The sequence below is a fragment of the Kogia breviceps genome, chromosome 14 (genome assembly GCF_026419965.1).
Source record: "Kogia breviceps isolate mKogBre1 chromosome 14, mKogBre1 haplotype 1, whole genome shotgun sequence".
NCBI classification, from domain to species: domain Eukaryota; kingdom Metazoa; phylum Chordata; class Mammalia; order Artiodactyla; family Physeteridae; genus Kogia; species Kogia breviceps.
The window spans coordinates 21,397,943-21,417,056 of NC_081323.1; the positions used below are offsets into that span (position 1 = coordinate 21,397,943).

Here is a 19,114-nt window from a genome sequence, read left to right on the forward strand (position 1 = left end):
TGATACAGGTGCCATCTTATTCCGAGGCCCCCCGGGGGGCTGCCTGGGATGGCGAACCGTTTCTCCTGGCATGTCAACTCTGGCCAGATGGTAGTGGCCGCCTGGAGCCCTGTCCCTGGGGGCTCACTGAGCAGCCAGAGCTGCTCTGACTGAATGGTGGCCACGGGCACAGCACAGAGCATGCGGTGTCCCTCGCAGCTGACCTGCTGACCCTGGGCTAAACACTTCATTCTAAGTCGGTTGTCCTCCCACTCCTCACTCACGAGGACTCTATTCTCTGTGACAGAATAAAAACACGCTAAAGGACCGCTAACTTCTGTAGAGGAGGAGACCAGCTTTCTCACAGTCCCTGTAAAAGGGGTGAGACTGCAATTCTGAAGCCACAGACTGTGAGGGAAGGACAAAAGAAATCACCAAATGGGTATTATTACCCCCACTCTGCAGATGAAGGAAGTGAGATTCAAGAAGGTGAAGTCACTTATCCAAACTGCCAGAGCTGGTAAACAATGCAGCTGCATTTGGAGCCCTGTCTACTCTGAAGAGGTAGCTCTGGAAGGGGGAGGCCAACCGCTAAGCTTCCTCAGACGCGTTCCGTGAGCACTGCTGGGAAAGGTGTTGGGTAAAGGTTAGAAGGTACAGAGAACACCAGCCCAGGAATACCCAAACTAGCTTTTATTTGTCCACCAGTCACACCGAGCTCCGTAAAAACTGCCTCTCGGGGAGGCCCAGGGCCGGGGGCCGCTAGAAATTCTCCAGCAAGGCCAGTATGCGCTGCTGCTCGCTCTCCCGGAACTCGGGGCTCCGGCCGTCCCCGATGTTCTCCGCATACTCTGGGGAGACAAAGGCAGGGTTAGGCATGAATCAGGCGTGGGGGTCCTTCGTGGCCAGGTCACATCATACCTCTCCCTGAACCCCGGCTCCTGTGGGGTGCGTGCTGTTCTAATGCCTCCGGTGGCACCCCCGGTGGCAGTTGTGTGCAAACCCCTTCATCTTGCATTCAAGGCCCACGGTGGAAAGGGCCCAACTCCCCTGTCCCTGCCCACATTCCCCTCCGAGCTGCAGCCTTTCTTCACTTAACACACACAGTGGATGCTATTATGGGCAGGTGCTGCCCCAGACCCAGTGGTTCTCAGAGCGGGGACCCCAACCAACAGCAGTAACATCACGCAGGAACTTGTTAGAAATGCAGATCTGGGGACTTTCCTGGCGGTCCAGTAGTGAGGACTCGGCACTTTCACTGCCGGGGCCTGGGTTTAATCCCTGGTCTGGGAACTAAGATCTCACAAGCTGCGTGGCACAGCCAAAAGAAAAGAAATGTAGATTTGGGGGTCCAATTCAGACCTACTCATTAGGAAGCTCTGAGCATGGGGCCCAGCAGCCTGTGTGAACCAGTCCTCCAGGTAGCGCTGGTGCTGCTCGCATTTGAGAACCACTATTTGAGGCAATGGGGATAAAGTCCTGATCAAAACAGGACAGGTGAAAATCTCTGCACTTGTGGAGCCTACTTTCTAGTGGGGGAGACAAACTGAAAGGTAAATAAAATATATAGGGTGGCTGTCAGAGGCCCTCACAGAGATGGGGGGATTTGATTACAGACCTGAAGCAGGTGTGGGGGGGAGTACCTGGGAGCGAGGGGCAGAGGGGCGGCAGAGCAGGGCTGAGAGCGGAGCATGCCGGGCCCTCCGAGGCGAGCAAGGAGCTCAGAGCCGGGGAGGGGCGGGGCACAGGTGCCATCGGGCCACTGTAAGGACTTTGGACTTCCCCTGAGACGAGAAGTTATACGAGAGTTTTAAGCACAGGAATGACATGATTTGACTTTAACCAGCTCACTCTGGCTGCTGTGTGGAAGATACCCTGAAGGTGGCAAGGGCAGAAGGAAGGAGATGTGGTTTGATTGGTGGTTTGGTCCAAGGAGGTCATGGTAGAGGTGAGAAGTCTTCAGATTTTAGATGTATTCTGAAGGTGGATCCAGCAGGATTTACTGAGAGACTGGAAATGGGGCGTGAGAGAAAGAGATGTGGATAGTGAAGTTGCTAAGAGATACGACAGGGTAGTGGAGAGCGTGACAGGGAGCTTAGAATTCCTCCAAGGAATAAGGGGAACAGGTGTCGGCACCACCAAGGAGTGGGGCTGGGGTACAGTCCACTGACATGAGATTGAAACAAATGGATGTTTTTTTGGAAAGAGGGAGGGAGAAAGAATGGTCTAGAGACGCCCAGGAGGAGTGTGGAGGGCCCCTCCCCTGTCTCCAGTGGTAAAAGGCATGTGGGAAATAGTAGGTACCACTTGATAGGACCCATCCCCGGTAGAGGCAGTTTTCGTTAGAGCAGGAAGATAAAGGAAATACGCCTAAGGAGCATGGGAATACAGGACATGATGTTGATGACAGAACATAAAGAGTTGTAAGGTGGGTAAACATATGGTCCCGTTTCCCGTTATCCCCAAAGAGTACTTAACACACCTCCATTTTATTCTCAAAAGTGTCCTGGCCTCCCCCGCCCCAGATTATGTGGTCAGCTGGTTTTAGGAGGCGGGAAGGGGTGCAATATGGCACAGAAATGATGTGTGGAGCTTAGGGATGAGAGTGCAGGGCCTGAGTGGTGAGTGGGGCCCTGGGCTTCCTGCGGTGACGCCCAGGAGCAGGTGCACAGAGCACAGTGGACCGGGAGGGGAGACGGAGATCCAACTCCTCTGCGTGCTGACTGTGCCCTGCCCCCGCCCTCAGACAGGAGATGGTGCAACATTGTGGGCTGTGTTTGTATCCTGACTCTGACTCACAATCCTAGGTGGCCTTGCTCGGTCTCCCACTCCGCAAATGCATGTAAAGAACCTATAATAACATGTTCAAGATACGCTAGTTCCCTCTCTGAGCCTGCTTTGCTCAGGCCAGCAACATCTCTCGGGGAAACACCACACATCCTTCAAGGACACCTTCTCCGCGAAGCCCCGCCCGCTCACCCCTGACTCCTGTTCCTGTCCTCTGGCCTCTGTCTCCACCGCAGGCCTGACTTCTAGATCATCCTCTACTTGTTCCCTCTCTCCCTCTAGACTGACAGCTTCATGAAGGTAGGGGCTTTCGCCTTACTTTCAGCTTAAATTCCCAGCAGAGCCTGGCTGAGAACCAACTACCAGTCTGGTGCTGTGAATAAGCTCTCAGGGCAGTGGATCAGGATGAGTGCCTGCGGGTCTGCCCCCAGCTCCCTGCCTGGGGTGGCCTGAGATGGAACAATAGAAAACTCTCTTGCAAGAGGCTTCTGCATAATAAAACATCTGCTCATCCAAATCAGACAAAGAGTGGGGAAAGGGAAGAAAGCCTGCAAACCCTCCCCTACCTCCCATCCCCCACCATGATGGAGCAATACCTTGCCCCTACCACTTGTTCATTTTTCCTCTGTCCTCTTTATTACTTTGGACATGTGCCGGAAAACGGGACTTGGGATTCAGACATGTGCCAGCTGTGTGTCTCCCCCTGGAAATCATCCTCTTCTGTTAGGCCCATCCATCACCTCCAACAGCAAACAGCTGTGATCCCTTCTATGAAGGCTCCTTAAAGGGAGAGCTGGGGGTGATGGGAGAACAGAAACTGGGCTGCGGGAGACGGCTAGGGGCTGTATGTAAGTGGTATCTCTTACTCACATGTGAATGATCTAGTCACTGCCCCAGGAGAGAGAGAAGTGACCATTATAGCATTTAATACCCTCAGAGGCATGGTCTGAAAGCAAGAGTCTTAATGGATTGAACTAACACTTTGTTCTCCTAATGTATTCTCAGACCCAGGAGAGAGGGAAGTGGAGAAACAGTCTGACCCTTTGGGGCAGTGATTTTTTTCCAAGTAAAGCCAACTTCCCTGGAGGGACCTAATCTCTTTCTAGGGATGCGTAGAGTGGAGGACCAAAGTCTGTATCAATCCCCTGCTGAATCACCCCTCCCAAGACCTTAGAAAAACACATGCCACCGCTGTACACAGAGCACCCACCCAATGGACAAGTCTCCTCTGTTGCTCCGCATGCGGGGAAGGAGGAAACAGTCAGATTACCTGCTCTCTGGAGATGGGCTGTGAAGGAAGTTAGTAGGATCTGGAAGAGGGGCTATCCTGTACAGAGTGGAATGGGACCTCACATGTGGTGAACATTGTTTACGTGCCAGGCGTTTATCTATATTGTCTCATATAATCTTTGCAGCAATCCTATAAGGCAAAGAGCACCATCTCTGTTTACAGAGATGAGGAAACTGAGGCGTATTAGAGAACTGAAGCAACCTGCCCAAGTCTAGGATGGTAGAGGAGCTGATACTCAAACCAAGAACATGTGTCAGAAGTGGAAAAGGCACGTCAAAAGCTATGCGAGTGGGGCCGGGGAGCTGGTCCCCAAAGTGGCATCCTCTTACCTAGGCAGTTATCTTACCCTGCCTGTTCCCCATCCTTTGGGGAAAAAAATCTCCAAAGCAGCCCAGCCGTGGCAGGGCATCTGGCTACAACGTCCTCATAAAAGGTAAGGCTCTTCAGTGCTTTGTGACCACCTAGAGGGGTGGGATAGGGAGGGTGAGAGGGAGATGCAAGAGGAGATATGGGGATATATGTATATGTATAGCTGATTCATTTTGTTATAAAGCAGAAACTAACACACCATTGTGAAGCAATTATACTCCAATAAAGATGTTTAAAAAAAAAAAAAAAAAGGTAAGGCTCTGGAGGGAATGTCCTGGAGTAAAGGGGCCTCAGCAGCCAGAACAGATGTGGAGTGGGCTGCTGGGGCCATGCTCCCTCCTGCCAGGTCACTGAGTGTCAGGGCTGGCAGGCCTCTCAGAAATGTACTGCAACTGGATGGACAGGTGACCGGCCAGGGTCCTGCAGCGAGCCAGCCATAGGGCCAGGCCCACCGGGTCTGACAAGCCCCGAGTGCTCTCCCACTGGCCGTGGCAGCTAGTACCAACTGTGCACTTCACCTCTCACCCTCCACCCCTTACCCCAATTCATTCTTTGTTTCTAGAGTAGAACCCTATTTGGAGCAAACCTTGGTGGTGCCAGCTACCTCTGGTTATTAAAGCTGCTGCAGCAGTTTATAAATATTGAACAGATTCCTCCCAGAGGTCTTGGGAAAGAGTCCTCTTTGCTCCGTGTGTGTGCGTGCGCACGCGCGCATGCGTGTGTGTGTGTGTGTGTGTGTGTGTGTGTGTGTGTGTGTGTGTGTAAGAAAGGGAGAAGGAAAAAAGAAAGATGCTAGATGAAGGGAGAACTTCAGGGTCGGGGAGAGGGAGAGGGGAGAGAGGAAGACTGTGAGTAGGGCTGGAGAGTGAGAAAGACAGTGTACACATAGACTCCCTTCTCGACTTCCCCAGCATTTTCAAATGCTCTTACAATAAAAGCTTTGATGGAGCTCAAAAACAGGCGGCAGTGCTGAAAGCATAAATATTAAAGCAAACTTTAGACAGCAGGTTTACTATTCAGACATGGAATACAAGCTGTTCTGGTTTTGGTAAGAGGAAGAGGGAGGGACACCTGGGCTGGCGGATGGGGAAGGACTGTCTTTGAGGACAGAGACTGGGACCAGCGCTCACAAGCCTGGTTCAGATCCCTGGACCTTAAGCCTTAAACACTCACCCTTGAAAAAGTGCAGGAGGAAGGGTGAGTGGGGAGAAGAGGAACGCCAATATTTTTACACTGAAAACCCTTGAAGACATAGAAATAATCACAAAATAGAAACTGGGGAAGTAAAATCCTTGAGGTCTAACAGAGAGTCCTTAACGACAAGGATGAGTGTGGAGGGACTAATGTTACTTCTGTAGGAGGAGGATGTTGTGCTGGGGCTGCAACTGGGGATATAAGCTTCATCAGGGATCCGATTAAAATGAAACCTACTCAAAGGAGGAGGAGAAGGAAACTTACCCTTTGCTTACGGCGCTAACAGGGTCACATCCCTATAGACCATTTTCCCACAGACCTTTCAGCTGCTTGAAAAAGCACCACCTACCCCTTCCACCCCCACCAGGCCCTGAGGAGTATGGCCTAGGTGCTGGTCCATGGGCTTTCCTGCCAGCACCGGTGAAAGGATTAGGCCAAGGAAGGGAAGGAAGGAACCTGCGTTTACTGAGCAAGTATTCTGTCCCAGGCCCCCAACTGCATCTCAATCTCAGCCTTCCTTGGGGCAGTATTCACTTTCGGTTTGTTTCTTACAGAGGAGTAAAGGAAGGCTCAAACCGGTTATCTACTAACTTAGCCCAAGTTACAGAGAACCAGAACTCTCGCTGGTCTGCGCCTCTCGGTTCTGCTTATTCCTGCGTGAGCTGGGATGCGAATCACAACGGTGACGGTAGCTACCATTATCAGGCACTTATTACATGCCAACATGTAGGCACTTTACCTGCAGCACCTCATCTAATTCCCACAGCAACCTTTTGAGGCAGATTACCCTCATCGTATAGACACTGTGGCTTAGGGAGAAGGCAAGTGGCTGCCTAAGGTTAAACAGCCCCTCCGGGGTCCTTTCCTGCCTCCCAACCCTAGAGGCCATAGCAGCCATGGCCTGGTGCAAGTCACACACATCAACGTGTCACCGGAAGAGAAACCCTATCAGCTTCTGCAGCTTTCAAACCACAGAGGCAAAGCTCAGGTTACCAAGAGCTGAAATCAATATGGAAATACATGTTTATGAGCTTCTGAGAGAAGACTTTCAAGGCATAAAGAACACAAGCAAATCAAAGGGTCGGGAGCCAATCTCCGGAAGCATTCTGAAGTCTTTGGCTCTGTCTTTTCGCCACCAGTGACAGAGTTTTGAGTCAGTAATCCTCTAAGCTTTCCTCTGCCAAACAGCCCAGCACCACCTGATCTTCCAACAACTTCCACCAGTGACGAAAACATTCAGGAGACTCACCAGAGGCTTCTATGTTAACCCTTGGCACAGGTATCTATACTAAGAAGTACTCCCAGGTCACAGCTCCTACTCCATACCCAAGGAGAGGACCACTCAATGTACACCTGCATCTGCAAATGGAGGCCCTTCACAGGCTTCAGGAAGCCATCTCCTTACTTCGTCATCAACCTCCCAGGAACGGAATATACCAGGGTGGTTGCCAGGGGCTGGGGGAGGAGGGAGTGGGGAGTAAGTGTTTCATGGGTACAGAGTTTCAGTTTTGCAAGATGAAAATAAGTTCTATGGACAGGTGGTGGTGATAGCTGCAATGGTTAAAATGGTAACTCCTATGCATATTTTAGCACAATTAAAAAAAACAACCCCAAGCACCTCCTCTTCTGTGCAGCCTCTCTGGATCTTCAAGCTCCTTTTTAATCTCCAGCAGAATTAACTGTGCTTTCTTGAGTCTCACTCCATATCTTAGCACTCACTTCAATCTGCTTTGTGTTGTGCTTATTTATTTCACATGTGATGGCACTGAATTGCCCTGGGGACAGGGCCTCCTAAGTGTCTCACTCATCTAAGGAGCCCACCTAGTGCCCTGTGATGCCAGTGGGTACTCTGTAAAGGTGGATGCCCTGAATTTTCTTTCTTAAAATGCAGTAGGAGTGTATCAGCCAATTGGTACAGTTAGAGCTCTCCTTTCTGCCAGATGGAAGACCGACTGAGTCTGGATCCAGTTTCCAGCATTAATAGTGACTTGGGTAACATCCCTTAACCTTAACCACAAGTCTTGGTTACCTTATCTGCAAAATGGCGACTGTAATCCTGCTTTTAGGACCTTCGTGAGAACCAGAGAACATACATTAAAAGCCTGGCACAGGGCTTCCCTGGTGGCGCAGTGGTTGAGAATCCGCCTGCCGATGCAGGAGACACGGGTTCGTGCCCTGGTCCGGGAAGATCCCACATGCCGCGGAGCAACTAAGCCCGTGAGCCATGGCCGCTAGGCCTGCGCGTCCGGAGCCTGTGCTCCGCAACGGGAGAGGCCACAACAGTGAGAGGCCCGCATACCGCAGAAACAAAAAACAAAAAACAAACAAACAAAAAAAAGCCTGGCACAGAGGACGTGCTAGGGAGAGACCACTCTAGCTACTGTGGTCCCGGATTTCTGGAACAGCACAAAGAAGCCTGAAGCACCACCTCAGCAGTACCCTCAATAAGCATTAGCTGAGCCCCTTCTCTGCGCCAGGTGTGGGCCAGGCACCAGAAGGTAAAAGCCAGGACGACTGTCACTGCCCTTTCAGAGCGCGTGGTCCTTCTCTGGCACAGAGACCACCATCCCCTAGGCAGGCACCAGAGGCCTCAGGCCAGAGCTGCTGCCAGTTCAGGGAAAGCTGGACTTTGGGAGCACTGAGTAAGCAGTCTGCAAACCAAGGGACTTTAATGAGCCATCAATTATTCCCAGCTCTCTTGGCACCCCCAACAGAAACGGAGGGAGGAAGATCGTGAGAAAGGGGACTGAAATATAACGGGAAGAGTCCCCTGCTGGGCTTGCCTCATCAGCGTTTTCCTGAGACCTCAAGGGATACATCAGCTGTCATCCTGCCAGCAAAACTTAGGAAATATATAGGACATAAAATCAGAGAAAAAAGCTTGCATCTAATTAGCACGTTAAAAAAAAAAAAAAAAAAAAAAAAAGGAAGCAACCCAAGCTGAAAAACAAAATTAAAATCAAAGAGGACAGACTGATGAGCTGGCTTTCTTTGTGAGGCTTTGTTTTTTGGTGCATTGTGATGGAATGAAGGGTGGAGGCAGGACGGGGAGGGTGTGAAGGCTTTTAAGAGGTGGGCCTGAGCAGATGCCAGGCCCTACCCAGCCCTGCGGTAGCCTCACCCCTTTTCAACCTCAGCACTGCCCGGAGCGTGCTCACTGTACTACTTTCAGGGGCTGCTGAGAGGCAGCCGGTGGCACAGCTCCACCGCCCAACACTGCAGGCAGATGGGCTTCCTGGGGCCAGCGTGAGCCCTTTATTATAACCTTAACCTTCCATCTGGAGAGAACTCTTTGTTTGTTCTCAGTGGTCAGTGTCCTGTGAGGACTTCTTTGACCTGGGCAATGACATCTAATTTCCTGGCTTTAAATATCACCTCCATACTACTGACTTCAAATTGTCCGAACAAGCACCTCTCCCGCCCCAGTGAGACTGTCTACTCTCTGTTGGCCAACAAAGGGATGCAGGTGCTACCCGTACCCCAAACTCACCGTGTACCCAACAGAACTCAAGAGACTTGCCCAGCAATACTCCCAACCCCACCCAATGCTCCAGCCTCCCTCACCCCTGCTTGGCCTCCACTGATGTGGCAGAGTCCGTATGAAGGCCACTGATGATGGCCTGTGTTGGACCTCTCCTCCTGACTGGGATGTGCCTTTCTCTCTGGGACACCATTCCCAGTCCTGGGAGGAGCCTCTCCTCCCCTGGGATTCCTTGGTATGGCCTGTGCCTCCATTACTGCCCCCTTATCACTCCCTTAACGCTGTTCACAACTTTAACGCAGCACCTAGCACATCATAGTTAGTTTCAAGTATCTCTCCCAGCTAGATCATGAACCCTCAAGGATAGGGATCTTGCTTATTTATTCTTCCTTGTGTCTCTAGTACTGGATACAGAGCTTGGCACCCAGCAACGACAGCTGAGTAGTTGTTGGAGTGTGTATTTCACTTAGCTTGATTATGGTTGGTCATTTCTACATCTATGTTCCCCAGAAGTCTATAAGCTCCATGAGGGCAGGTGCTGTATGACACCTTAGTAGCACAGTATTAGCACTGTGCCGAGCCCTGAGGAGAGTCTCAGTAAACATTTGCCAAGTTAAATTCACACAAGGGTAGGGTTTAAATCAACCATGTTGAAAATATTCACCAGGTGTCCATTATGTGCCTGGCATCGCTCTAGGTGCTGAGGAGACATGGGGAACGAGCGAATGGCCCTAACGTCACAGAGCTTACATTTTAATGTATGAGACACACAAACCAAGGAAACAAAGACATAAATAAAAATAATCACAGACTGTGATAAGGGCTAGGAAGGAAATAAACTGGGTGCTATGATGGGAAATAACACACGGAGAGAAGTGGATTGATTGAGGATGGAGACTGGAGGCAGGCATGGCAGCTTTACTAATGGATTGGCTGTGAAGGGTGATGGCGAGCGAGCTGAAGGGCTGGACCTGGGTCTGGAAGGATGGATCTGAGAGTCTGGACAGAGCGGGAAGAGAAAGCAACAGGGGAGAGGAACAAGGGTGGTGGGAATGAACGCAGCATCTGTGCAGGCTGCTCACCTGCTCACCTGCCCAGACAATCAACAAATGTCTATTCAGCACCCAGTATGCACCCAGTGCTTTAACAGGCACTTGGGGAATAAACTGGGATCTAAGGGAGACAGAGGCTGGCTCACAGCAAATGAAAATCCTGAATAACCTCAGGTATATGTGTTAGGATCTCTGAAAGAAAAGCATCCACCTACTACGTGTCAGCACCTGTTAAAAACACTTTTCCTTTCCCAGATCACTGTTTCGCTCACAGGAATGGAGGTGCAGGGAGAAGCCTAAATGCAGGAGAGTAGAGCTGAGAGTAAGAAAGAGTTCTAATTGAACATGTGGGCATTGAAACTAAATGCCATTTAAAGGCTGGGGTTGCAAATCACCACAGCTGCACCTTAGGGAGGAGGTGGCATGACACTCTGAGCAGTAACTCATGTGAATGTGACACTGAGAAAGAGGAGGAAGCACCCATGATGCCACTGTGGAAGATGCTAGGCTAGGCTCATGAACAAGCTCCCCCTTTCCTCTTTCTGAGGGAGAAGACAATAAATTCCAATGCCTTGAAGGCTCCAACTGCAAAATGGGCACGATGGATTTACCATCCCCACCCTCCTGGGAGGGCTATGCTGATCGTGTGATTTCCAGTCCTATGTTTTCACTCACACTGTTCCTTTGTTTTGGAGTGTCTAAGACCCAGCTCGATGTTACTATTCCCACAAGGCTTCCCATGGGGTTTTAGCCATGCCTCACTTATACTGCTGCTGATGATAATCATTATCATAATAGTTCATAATACTCATAATAGCTAACATTTGCCAAGAACTTATTAACTTGAGGTATTTTCCATACATCATCTCATTTAATCCTTTTACCTAATCTATGAGGTTCCAGAGCAATTGGATACCTTGCCCAAGGTATCACAGTAAACAGCAGAGCCAGGATTCTGTTTCAGGAGCCAGATCCCAGAACCCATGGCTCTTAACTTCTCTTCACTTTATTATATGTATCATTTATCTCCACATTTCATCTCCCACATGTAACAGGAGTTATAAGCCACTTACAGGCAAACCCTCTGAGTAAATCTAGCCTAATCTCTCATCTTAGAAGTGGGCAGGACAAGGGTCAGAGAGAGAGAGAGATGACGTGCCTGCAGTTACGTCCATCACGACTCTCTCTCTGAACTCTGGCGTTATCAGTACTGTAAAGGCCAATACAGGCTTCTAGCCGCCATGTGTGTGAGTCGGTGCTAAGTGGCCCGAGGGTGGAACTGCACCACAGAGCTGTTTGAGAGCATGCTCACCGACTGGGGGCCTCTTGGGAGCCACTCCGGCTGAGTCAGGTCCAGCCAAAGATGCAACAGCATTTGAGAGACCCATTGAGGTAGGTGAAGGAAATTCGCCCAAGCGCTTTCTGGGTGCCAGGCACTACACTGGATGCTATCATGTAAGTATCTTGTGAACTTTTGCAAAATTTCTTCTAGATCATATGCTCACACAGCTGGGGGAAGGCAGAGCTGGCAGTGGAAAGCAGGCAGGCTTTTTCTACTACACCACACTGCCTCAGATTCACTTCCTTCTGCCTTAATTCCAGGTAGTTCTTGTCACTTCCTTGTTTTCTTTCTCTAAGAAAGCAATTTCCTTCCACTACATGCAGTTTGGAACTGGATGTTTTTGTTTATTTCTTGTTTGGTGTTTTTTTGTTTTGTTTTTAAATTTCCGACACCTAGTGCTTCTTGTTTGTTATGTGTTTTTAAAATTCTGGAACTAGAGGGTCAGAGGTAGAGAATAACTAGGTTAGTCTTCGGTATTCTGACTAGATGACCTGGACACACACTGAATTGGACAACACACTTAAGCCTTCAGTGCAGAGAATGCTATGCACCAAATTCCAGGGATATTGACAGAGACAGAAAGAAAGCATCATCTAATTCCCTGAAGCCCCAGACACAAGCAACGTGCAACTCACCCTTGATGATGTGCCTGACAATTTTGATGGAGCTTCCACGCATATTTAGGATTTGGTGAACCCTCTGGCGAATCTAATAAGGAAGGGGAAGAGTGGAAAGAGAAAGAAAAAGCATCATTTGCCCTGGTAGACATCAGAATATGTCGTATTGAAAGTTCACCTCACCCCCATCCCTAAAAAAGAGGGCCCACATAGAGTGAAGGAATTCAAGGAGAGTGTGATCCACTCCATTCTACCTAAGCAGGTGGCAAGCAGGAGGCAGGGAAGGCAGGGCCCATCCAGGGGCAGCGCCCCTCCTACCTGGGGCACGTTGGCATTGCAGATCTCTGCCATGATGTAGCAGATGTGCTGGAGAACAAAAAGCCCCGCGTCCAAGCGCCGGAGGTAGAACTCATCCTCAATGTCATTGTCTATGATTTCTCCACGCCGGACCATGTCCTAGAAATGAATGAACGTTTGGGAATAAAAAAAGCCACACAACGAGCGAAGGAGGAAAGAATAGGTTTCTAGTCCACCCATAATACACAGAAGAGTAGTAATTACAACTACAACAACAAAAGAAAACCACTCTGCCTCAATTTGCCTCCTGCTTCTCCCATTATTCTAGAGTATCTTATGTTCTCTTGTTGGCCCAGGGAGTCAAGATTAAAGTCCATTTTTCCTATACAGTGACTCAGGGCCAAAATGATCTCATCAACATATTCAACCTGAAAAAATAAGCTGATGGGGACACAAATCTATTCATCTGCTTCTACTCATTCTTAACTCTTTCGCTCCAGCCTCCATAAATAACCTCTCTACAGATATACTTAACTCTCTTTCCCTTCCAAATCAAGTTAACCCAGGGAAGAGAGGTCTGCTTTCTCTAAGATTCTGTCTTGGTACCCTGGTGATGGCACAGGTACCCAATCTATATGTCCCTTTTGGCTTACATTTTGCTAGATGCAAAATGCTGCCGATCTTTCCATTTCATTCCACAAGTTCAATACTCCCTCAAGGCCAAAGTCCTAATGAGTGATGGGAGTCTCTTTCCTAAACTTTTGTAACCCCAGACCTATCAGACTTGCTGTCCCCATATCTATTCCTCTCTAGCAGATTCTTTAAAAAAAACAAAAACAAAAAACAGCTTTATTGAGATACAACTGACACACCATACAACTAGTACAGTCAGAGTTGTGTAACCACCATCACAATCATTGTAGAATATTTTCATTCCCCTCCACCTCCAAAGTCCCTCATCCAGTGGATTATCACCACCTCTGCCAAGAGGGCTCTTCTTCCCAACTCACGGACTTTAGGGCCTTCCTTCCTAGGGATTCTGGGGTATCTCTCAGGTCAATGCTATTTTTAAGCTACCTCTCCTACAGAACCTTCCCTGATTACTTAAAGCTAAAAACTCCCGCTTTCCAAAATTCCTGACAGCACCCTTGCAGTTCACTCCATGACACGACCTCTTCTGGCACGTCATATTCACACTGATTTCAGTTACCATCAGCTCCCTGTTTCTGTAAATCCCTTTATTTCATGAAGGTGAACTGTGAGCTCTGGGAAAGTGGGGACTGAATTTTGTCTTTACATCCCCAGCTCAGTAAACATCCATGCAGTGAATGAAAGGAAAAAGACGTCTCTGTTTTAGGCTGTCAGCTCTCAGGAGTCATAACTGGATGAGGGACTCATTCTACGTGACTGGCGATTCGTCTAAGAAGACAGGTGCTTGAATACATGCTCTTGATGACAACAATCCATTTCTTAATTCCATCAGTGGTTTTATGGCCATGGTTCCCTCTGACAACTCAGGCTCCTGTCACTGACAGAAGTCCTTGGGACCCTGCTTTCCACTCTCCCAAACTCGAAGGACTTACCACTGTGGTCATCAGTCTCCAACCAGCATCCTTCAGAGACTATTTAGACTCAGATAACATGCTTCTTTATTTGCCCAGGGGGCCAGCCTGCAGCTACACAAGGCTACTTTTCATCTCACTCCCAAAGGCCTCTGTCTGAGAGGCAAAAGAGGGCTCCAGATTCGCCAGGCCTTGCACTGCCCAGTAAATCACCACCACTAGCTTCATTTAGTAGCAAATTCCTTGGTAATCTGGTAATAGTGCTGATGTTCATGAGGTAGTCATGGAGCACTGGACTGATGTCCAAGGAGTTTAACAGTAGAAGGGCCTCTTTAGTTTCTCATTTGCTCATAATCATAACTTCCTGCTCCAGAACTCCTAAGTGTTCAGCAGCTGGGGCCCCAGGAAGGAAAATTACTCTTGACTTTCACTCATGCAAAAAGCATTTGCTTCTAATACTTCACATTTCTATAATGCTGCAGAGTTTGAAGTGTTATAATGTATATGGTCCTTATTACCAAATTTAAAGAGAGCAGGGAAGGGATTATTAATCCCACTGTACAAATTAGAATCCAAGGCACACAGAGGTTAAGTAAGTTGCTCATAATTACCAGTTACTAGAATATGGACTCCCAGGGGACAGGAATCCTGTCTGATTCACCTCTGAGGTGGAAATGAATAACATGAAGCACAGTGTTCAGATCTGAACCCTGCTAAGTGCCTAGTGGCAAGAACACCTTTCTAAGCATTGAGTTAAGGCAGAAAAGGAATGAAAATGGAGGTAAGGGGATGCCCTGGTCTTAGTCACCAAGAAGATGACTGTCTATCCGGGAAGGTCACAGTAACACAGAAAATGACCAAAAAGTAAAGGGATACAGTGCGCCCACAAATTTAAAGTAATTACAAGTGGTGGGTGCTAATCAGGGCTGGTTAAGATGTCAGGGAATTAGGAAGAAGTGACTTTTAGATAAGGTTCCAAGGCTCCTGACTGGCAGACATAGAATGAATGCCTCAAGAATGAAGGCCTGGGCTTCCCTGGTGGCACAGTGGTTGAGAGTCCGCCTGCCGACGCAGGGGATGCGGGTTCGTGCCCCGGTCCGGGAAGATCCCACGTGCCGCGGAGTGGCTGGGCCCGTGAGCCACGGCCGCTGAGCCTGCGCGTCCGGAGCCTGTGCTCCACAACGGGAGAGGCCACAACAGTGAGAGGCCCGCGTACCCGGGAAAAAAAAAAAAAGAATGAAGGCCTTCCTGTGGTCCGAAGCCTTACGCAAAATGCCTTATGCAGTTCATACTTTCTGCTCACTAGCCCCTGACCCATACACACAGCACAAACAGGCCTGCCCTCCCTTTTCTGGCCCCTTCACTTTTGCTTGTAATGTTGGTACTCTCCCCAACCCCCAATCTCTACCATAATGTATTTAAAGTCTAAAACGTGATACTCCTTACAAAACCTCTCCTGAGATCTTTAAAAACTTCTCAATGTTTTCCAACTTGCTATGATTTTTCAATCTTCAAACTCCCCAAGTTTTGGGTTTGTACCTCTTTTATGGCACCTCCCATGCCCTGTCCTGCAATAGTTATTCAGACGTGTGCCTCTTTCCCGTGTAGGTTCCTTGAAAGCAAGAGTTGTAAAGTTTTAAATCATCTTTGTACCCTAGAAAGCGCCTTGCATGGTACTTTTTTGCATAGCAGACTCTTGAAAAACATTTGTGAAACAGGATTGGAAAAATGCAGGTAGAAGTTCAGTGGTATTAATGAGCTATGTGTGCTAAGACTTCTGTGGATGGGGTAGGAGGGGAAACATTAGGAAATGGCGAGGGGACAGTGCCTTGGAGGGCCAGCTGGTGGGAGGCTTGAATGTTGGCCAGAGAAGTGAGATATGATGAGCTGCAGACTACACTGTGCAGAAAAGTGAATGAGAATGTGCCAACACCTCTATGACGGACACATCGGCTTAAAGTGTTGAGAGGCAGGCAGAGTGTACAGCTTGGAGGCCACAGTATCAGCCTATGTGAGGAGTATATCAGATGGGGAAGAAAAGAGGGGAGGGGAGGGGAGCAGAGGAGAGGAGAGGAGAGAGACCAAACCCTTAGAGGTTTGCAAACATGGGAACTTGGAGAGAAACATATTCATTCATCTACCTGGTAAAGATTTCCTGAACACCTATCTATGGGCCAGGTATTACATGATGTACCAGGGGCAGCAAAGATAATTAAGACAGTCTACATAATCAAGGAATAAGACAGTCTACATAATCAAGGAGATTAAAGTCTAATGAGGTTAACAAATATGAACAAACTTCTTTCTTAAATGTAGTAATGGCTATTATGAAGGATCTCTCAAACTGTACTGAGTGCCATGGGACTCCAGAAGAAGGACAGACTAAGTTTGTTTTGAGGAGTCAGGAGAGTTCAAGGGAAATGTAACATTTGAGCTGGATTCTGAAGGAATTTGACAAGCTGGAAAGAACATTCTAAACAGAGGGAGCAATAGCATGGGTCAACTAGGCTAGGGTGGAAGAGAACAAGAGTGGAATACCACTGCCATTAACAGAGAGAAAGAAGAGAAAGAAGGGAGTGTTTCTTTGCTTATTAGACCCTAGCTACTGGCAGATCATAGTTTTTGATTGATTACTAACATACCAGGCGTTGTGTGAGGCCGTCTGAATAATAGCCATTGCTACCACCATCTACCCACCTTGGAGGAGCAGCTAATGTTTACTGGGGGCTTATTATAGTGCCAAGTGCTTTACCTATACTGATTCCTTTACTTCTCACAAATATTACGCGGTAGGGACTGTTAACCGCATTTCAGATGAGGAAACTGACTCAGGCAGAGCAACCTGCCTAAGGCTAGTGGGTAGGAGAACTGGGATTCAAATCCAAGAATGTGCTCTTTTCATACTACCATGGTTGTGTAGGTATACGTTTTACAGCTGTTCGGAGAACAAAGGAAGATACTAAATAACAGAAAGGCTGAAGAAATAGAGTTTAGCAAAATTAAATTTCTCCAATTACGTCAGAAGTGCCCCTGGTGATTTTTTCTTTTTCACACTCTTCCCCACGATCTGATCTTCTTTTAACCAGACATAATGTACCTTCCAATTTCTCTAAATACTGTCATGTGGAAAGGATGGACCCAAGAGAGCACTGACAAATCCTATTTTTTCCTCTTTCCTCAGAACTTCAAGACTCTAACAACGTTCCATTCGACATTCTACTTTTAGACACAAGGCCACATGATTTGAAAGTGAAATTTTCAAATGTAGATCTGAGATATGATTACAGTTCATCTCCAAGAGAGGCATCACCATCACCACACTGAACAGGAACAAAGATGAAACACAGACTGGCTTCTAAGACAAAGTTTTTGCCCTGACAGATTTAGAAGCACCACAGAAACCAGCACACAGAGAAGGTGACTGCTGTCAGGATACTCCTTAATCTAGCCTGTTACAACTCTGTGGCATGGAATATTTACTGCTGAGTGGACTCATGGAAGCTGAGCACAAATGTGTACTCCATGTTTAAAGGGAAATTTAAAAAAGCAGGGTGTGGGCTGCCCTGGTGGCGGAGTGGTTGAGAGTCCGCCTGCCGATGCAGGGGACACGGATTCGTGCCCCGGTCCGGGAAGATCCCACGTGCCGCAGAGCGGCTGGGCCCGTGAGCCATGGCCGCTGAGCCTGCGCGTCTGGAGTCTGGGCTCCACGGTGGTGAAAGGCCCGCGTACCGCAAAAAAAAAAAAAAAAAAAAAAAAAAAAAGCAGGGTGATTATGTATTATTCTGATGGAAAATAAGGAAGTTTGGGTACAGTTCCTTTAGGCTTCTCAAGTTATGGTCTGTTTTAGAAAGAAGTAGGATGGTATGTCACCCGTTTTACAATGTGTGAACAGAGTCAACTTCTTATAAATGGATTAATGCATTTTTGGCTCTTTTTCTCCGTTTCTAAGACACTAGATAAAAATTTGATCTTGTGATAAGGACTTGATATGGTTCTTTGGATTTCTGTGCATGAGGAAGAACTAGACGTCTGAAAGAACTAAGCAAATGGGATCAGATCCCAACTCTAATACTAACTTATTAGTGTCTGTAGGCAAGTCATTTAACTTTTCTTGGCCTTGGCTTCTTTGCTTGGAAATTAGAAGAAGCCTAAGCTGGATCAGGGAAAGGAAATAGGGTTCCTGAGTGCCAACTCTAATTCACTGTCATGGCTGTAGATTACCATATTGGAAAAGCATTGTGCAGCCAAGTTGGAGCTTAGTAGGGGAAGAACACTGAAATCAGTAAGCACTGTTTACACCAATCACAGGTTGGGGAGTGTAGGGGGGCTGACCCCTGTCTTCCCTGATCTGGCCTTCTTGAAGTTTCCTTTTAGCCTTGATAACCTATGGCAAATCTAGGACTGAAGCACCTTCATAACCAGATGCAGTGAGTTTCTGCCTGCATATGGGTAAATGGACAGACAGGAGCTGTTGACTGACAGTGCTCCTAGACAGTCAGAAGAGCCACTGGGAGACATGCCTCAAGTAGAAGACACAAACTGTCACCTCAACAGGACACAGTTAGCACTGACAATTAGCTCGTCCTCTCATCAATAAATTAAACTTCCCTGTAAGAAAGAGACAACTCCTGGATCTGCTATTATATTAGACAGGCTATTTTAAAACAATGTGGGCAGGCAAATCAAGTGCTCTTAAAATGGGAATATGATTAATAGAGATTAAAGAGAAATTCCAAAAAAATCAGTAACCTCCTTAAGTATTATAAAGATACCGTACTTTACAAAATTTCAAAGTGAAAATCTATATATACATTGAATTGTATTTGAAATACGACAGGAGAGTTGATTTAAAGGATGTGTTCCACAAATTAATTCATTCAGCTCTCACCTTTGAGAAGAGTGAAGGTGACCATCTTCTCTGTGAAACAATGACAACTCAACATCCACATACAGCATTTTTTACTTTTCAAAGCAGCGGATCTGCATTAACCTCACTTGTTGTATATGCCCGGTGTTGGGTATGTACAGTAAACACCATTTTCAGATTTCACAGATGGAAAAACTGAGATCGATGTCAAATGACTGTCACTGAGTTTCGGTTAGAGACTTGACTGGAACATGATTTCCTAGTCCAAAACCTTTT

General features: G+C 47.8%; 1 protein-coding gene across 1 annotated transcript in view; it reads right to left on the reverse strand.

The window, feature by feature from the left end:
* Positions 1-657: 657 nt before the first annotated feature.
* CTNNBL1 (catenin beta like 1) overlaps positions 658-19,114 on the reverse strand; it is a 163,884-nt gene continuing 145,427 nt past the window's right edge. Inside the window, exons 14-16 of the mRNA XM_067013505.1 lie at positions 12,431-12,568; positions 12,131-12,203; positions 658-830 (exon numbers count right to left, since the gene is read on the reverse strand). Coding sequence (XP_066869606.1) covers positions 742-830; positions 12,131-12,203; positions 12,431-12,568 — 300 coding nt within the window. The 3' untranslated portion in view covers positions 658-741. The remainder of the gene's footprint in view (positions 831-12,130; positions 12,204-12,430; positions 12,569-19,114) is intronic.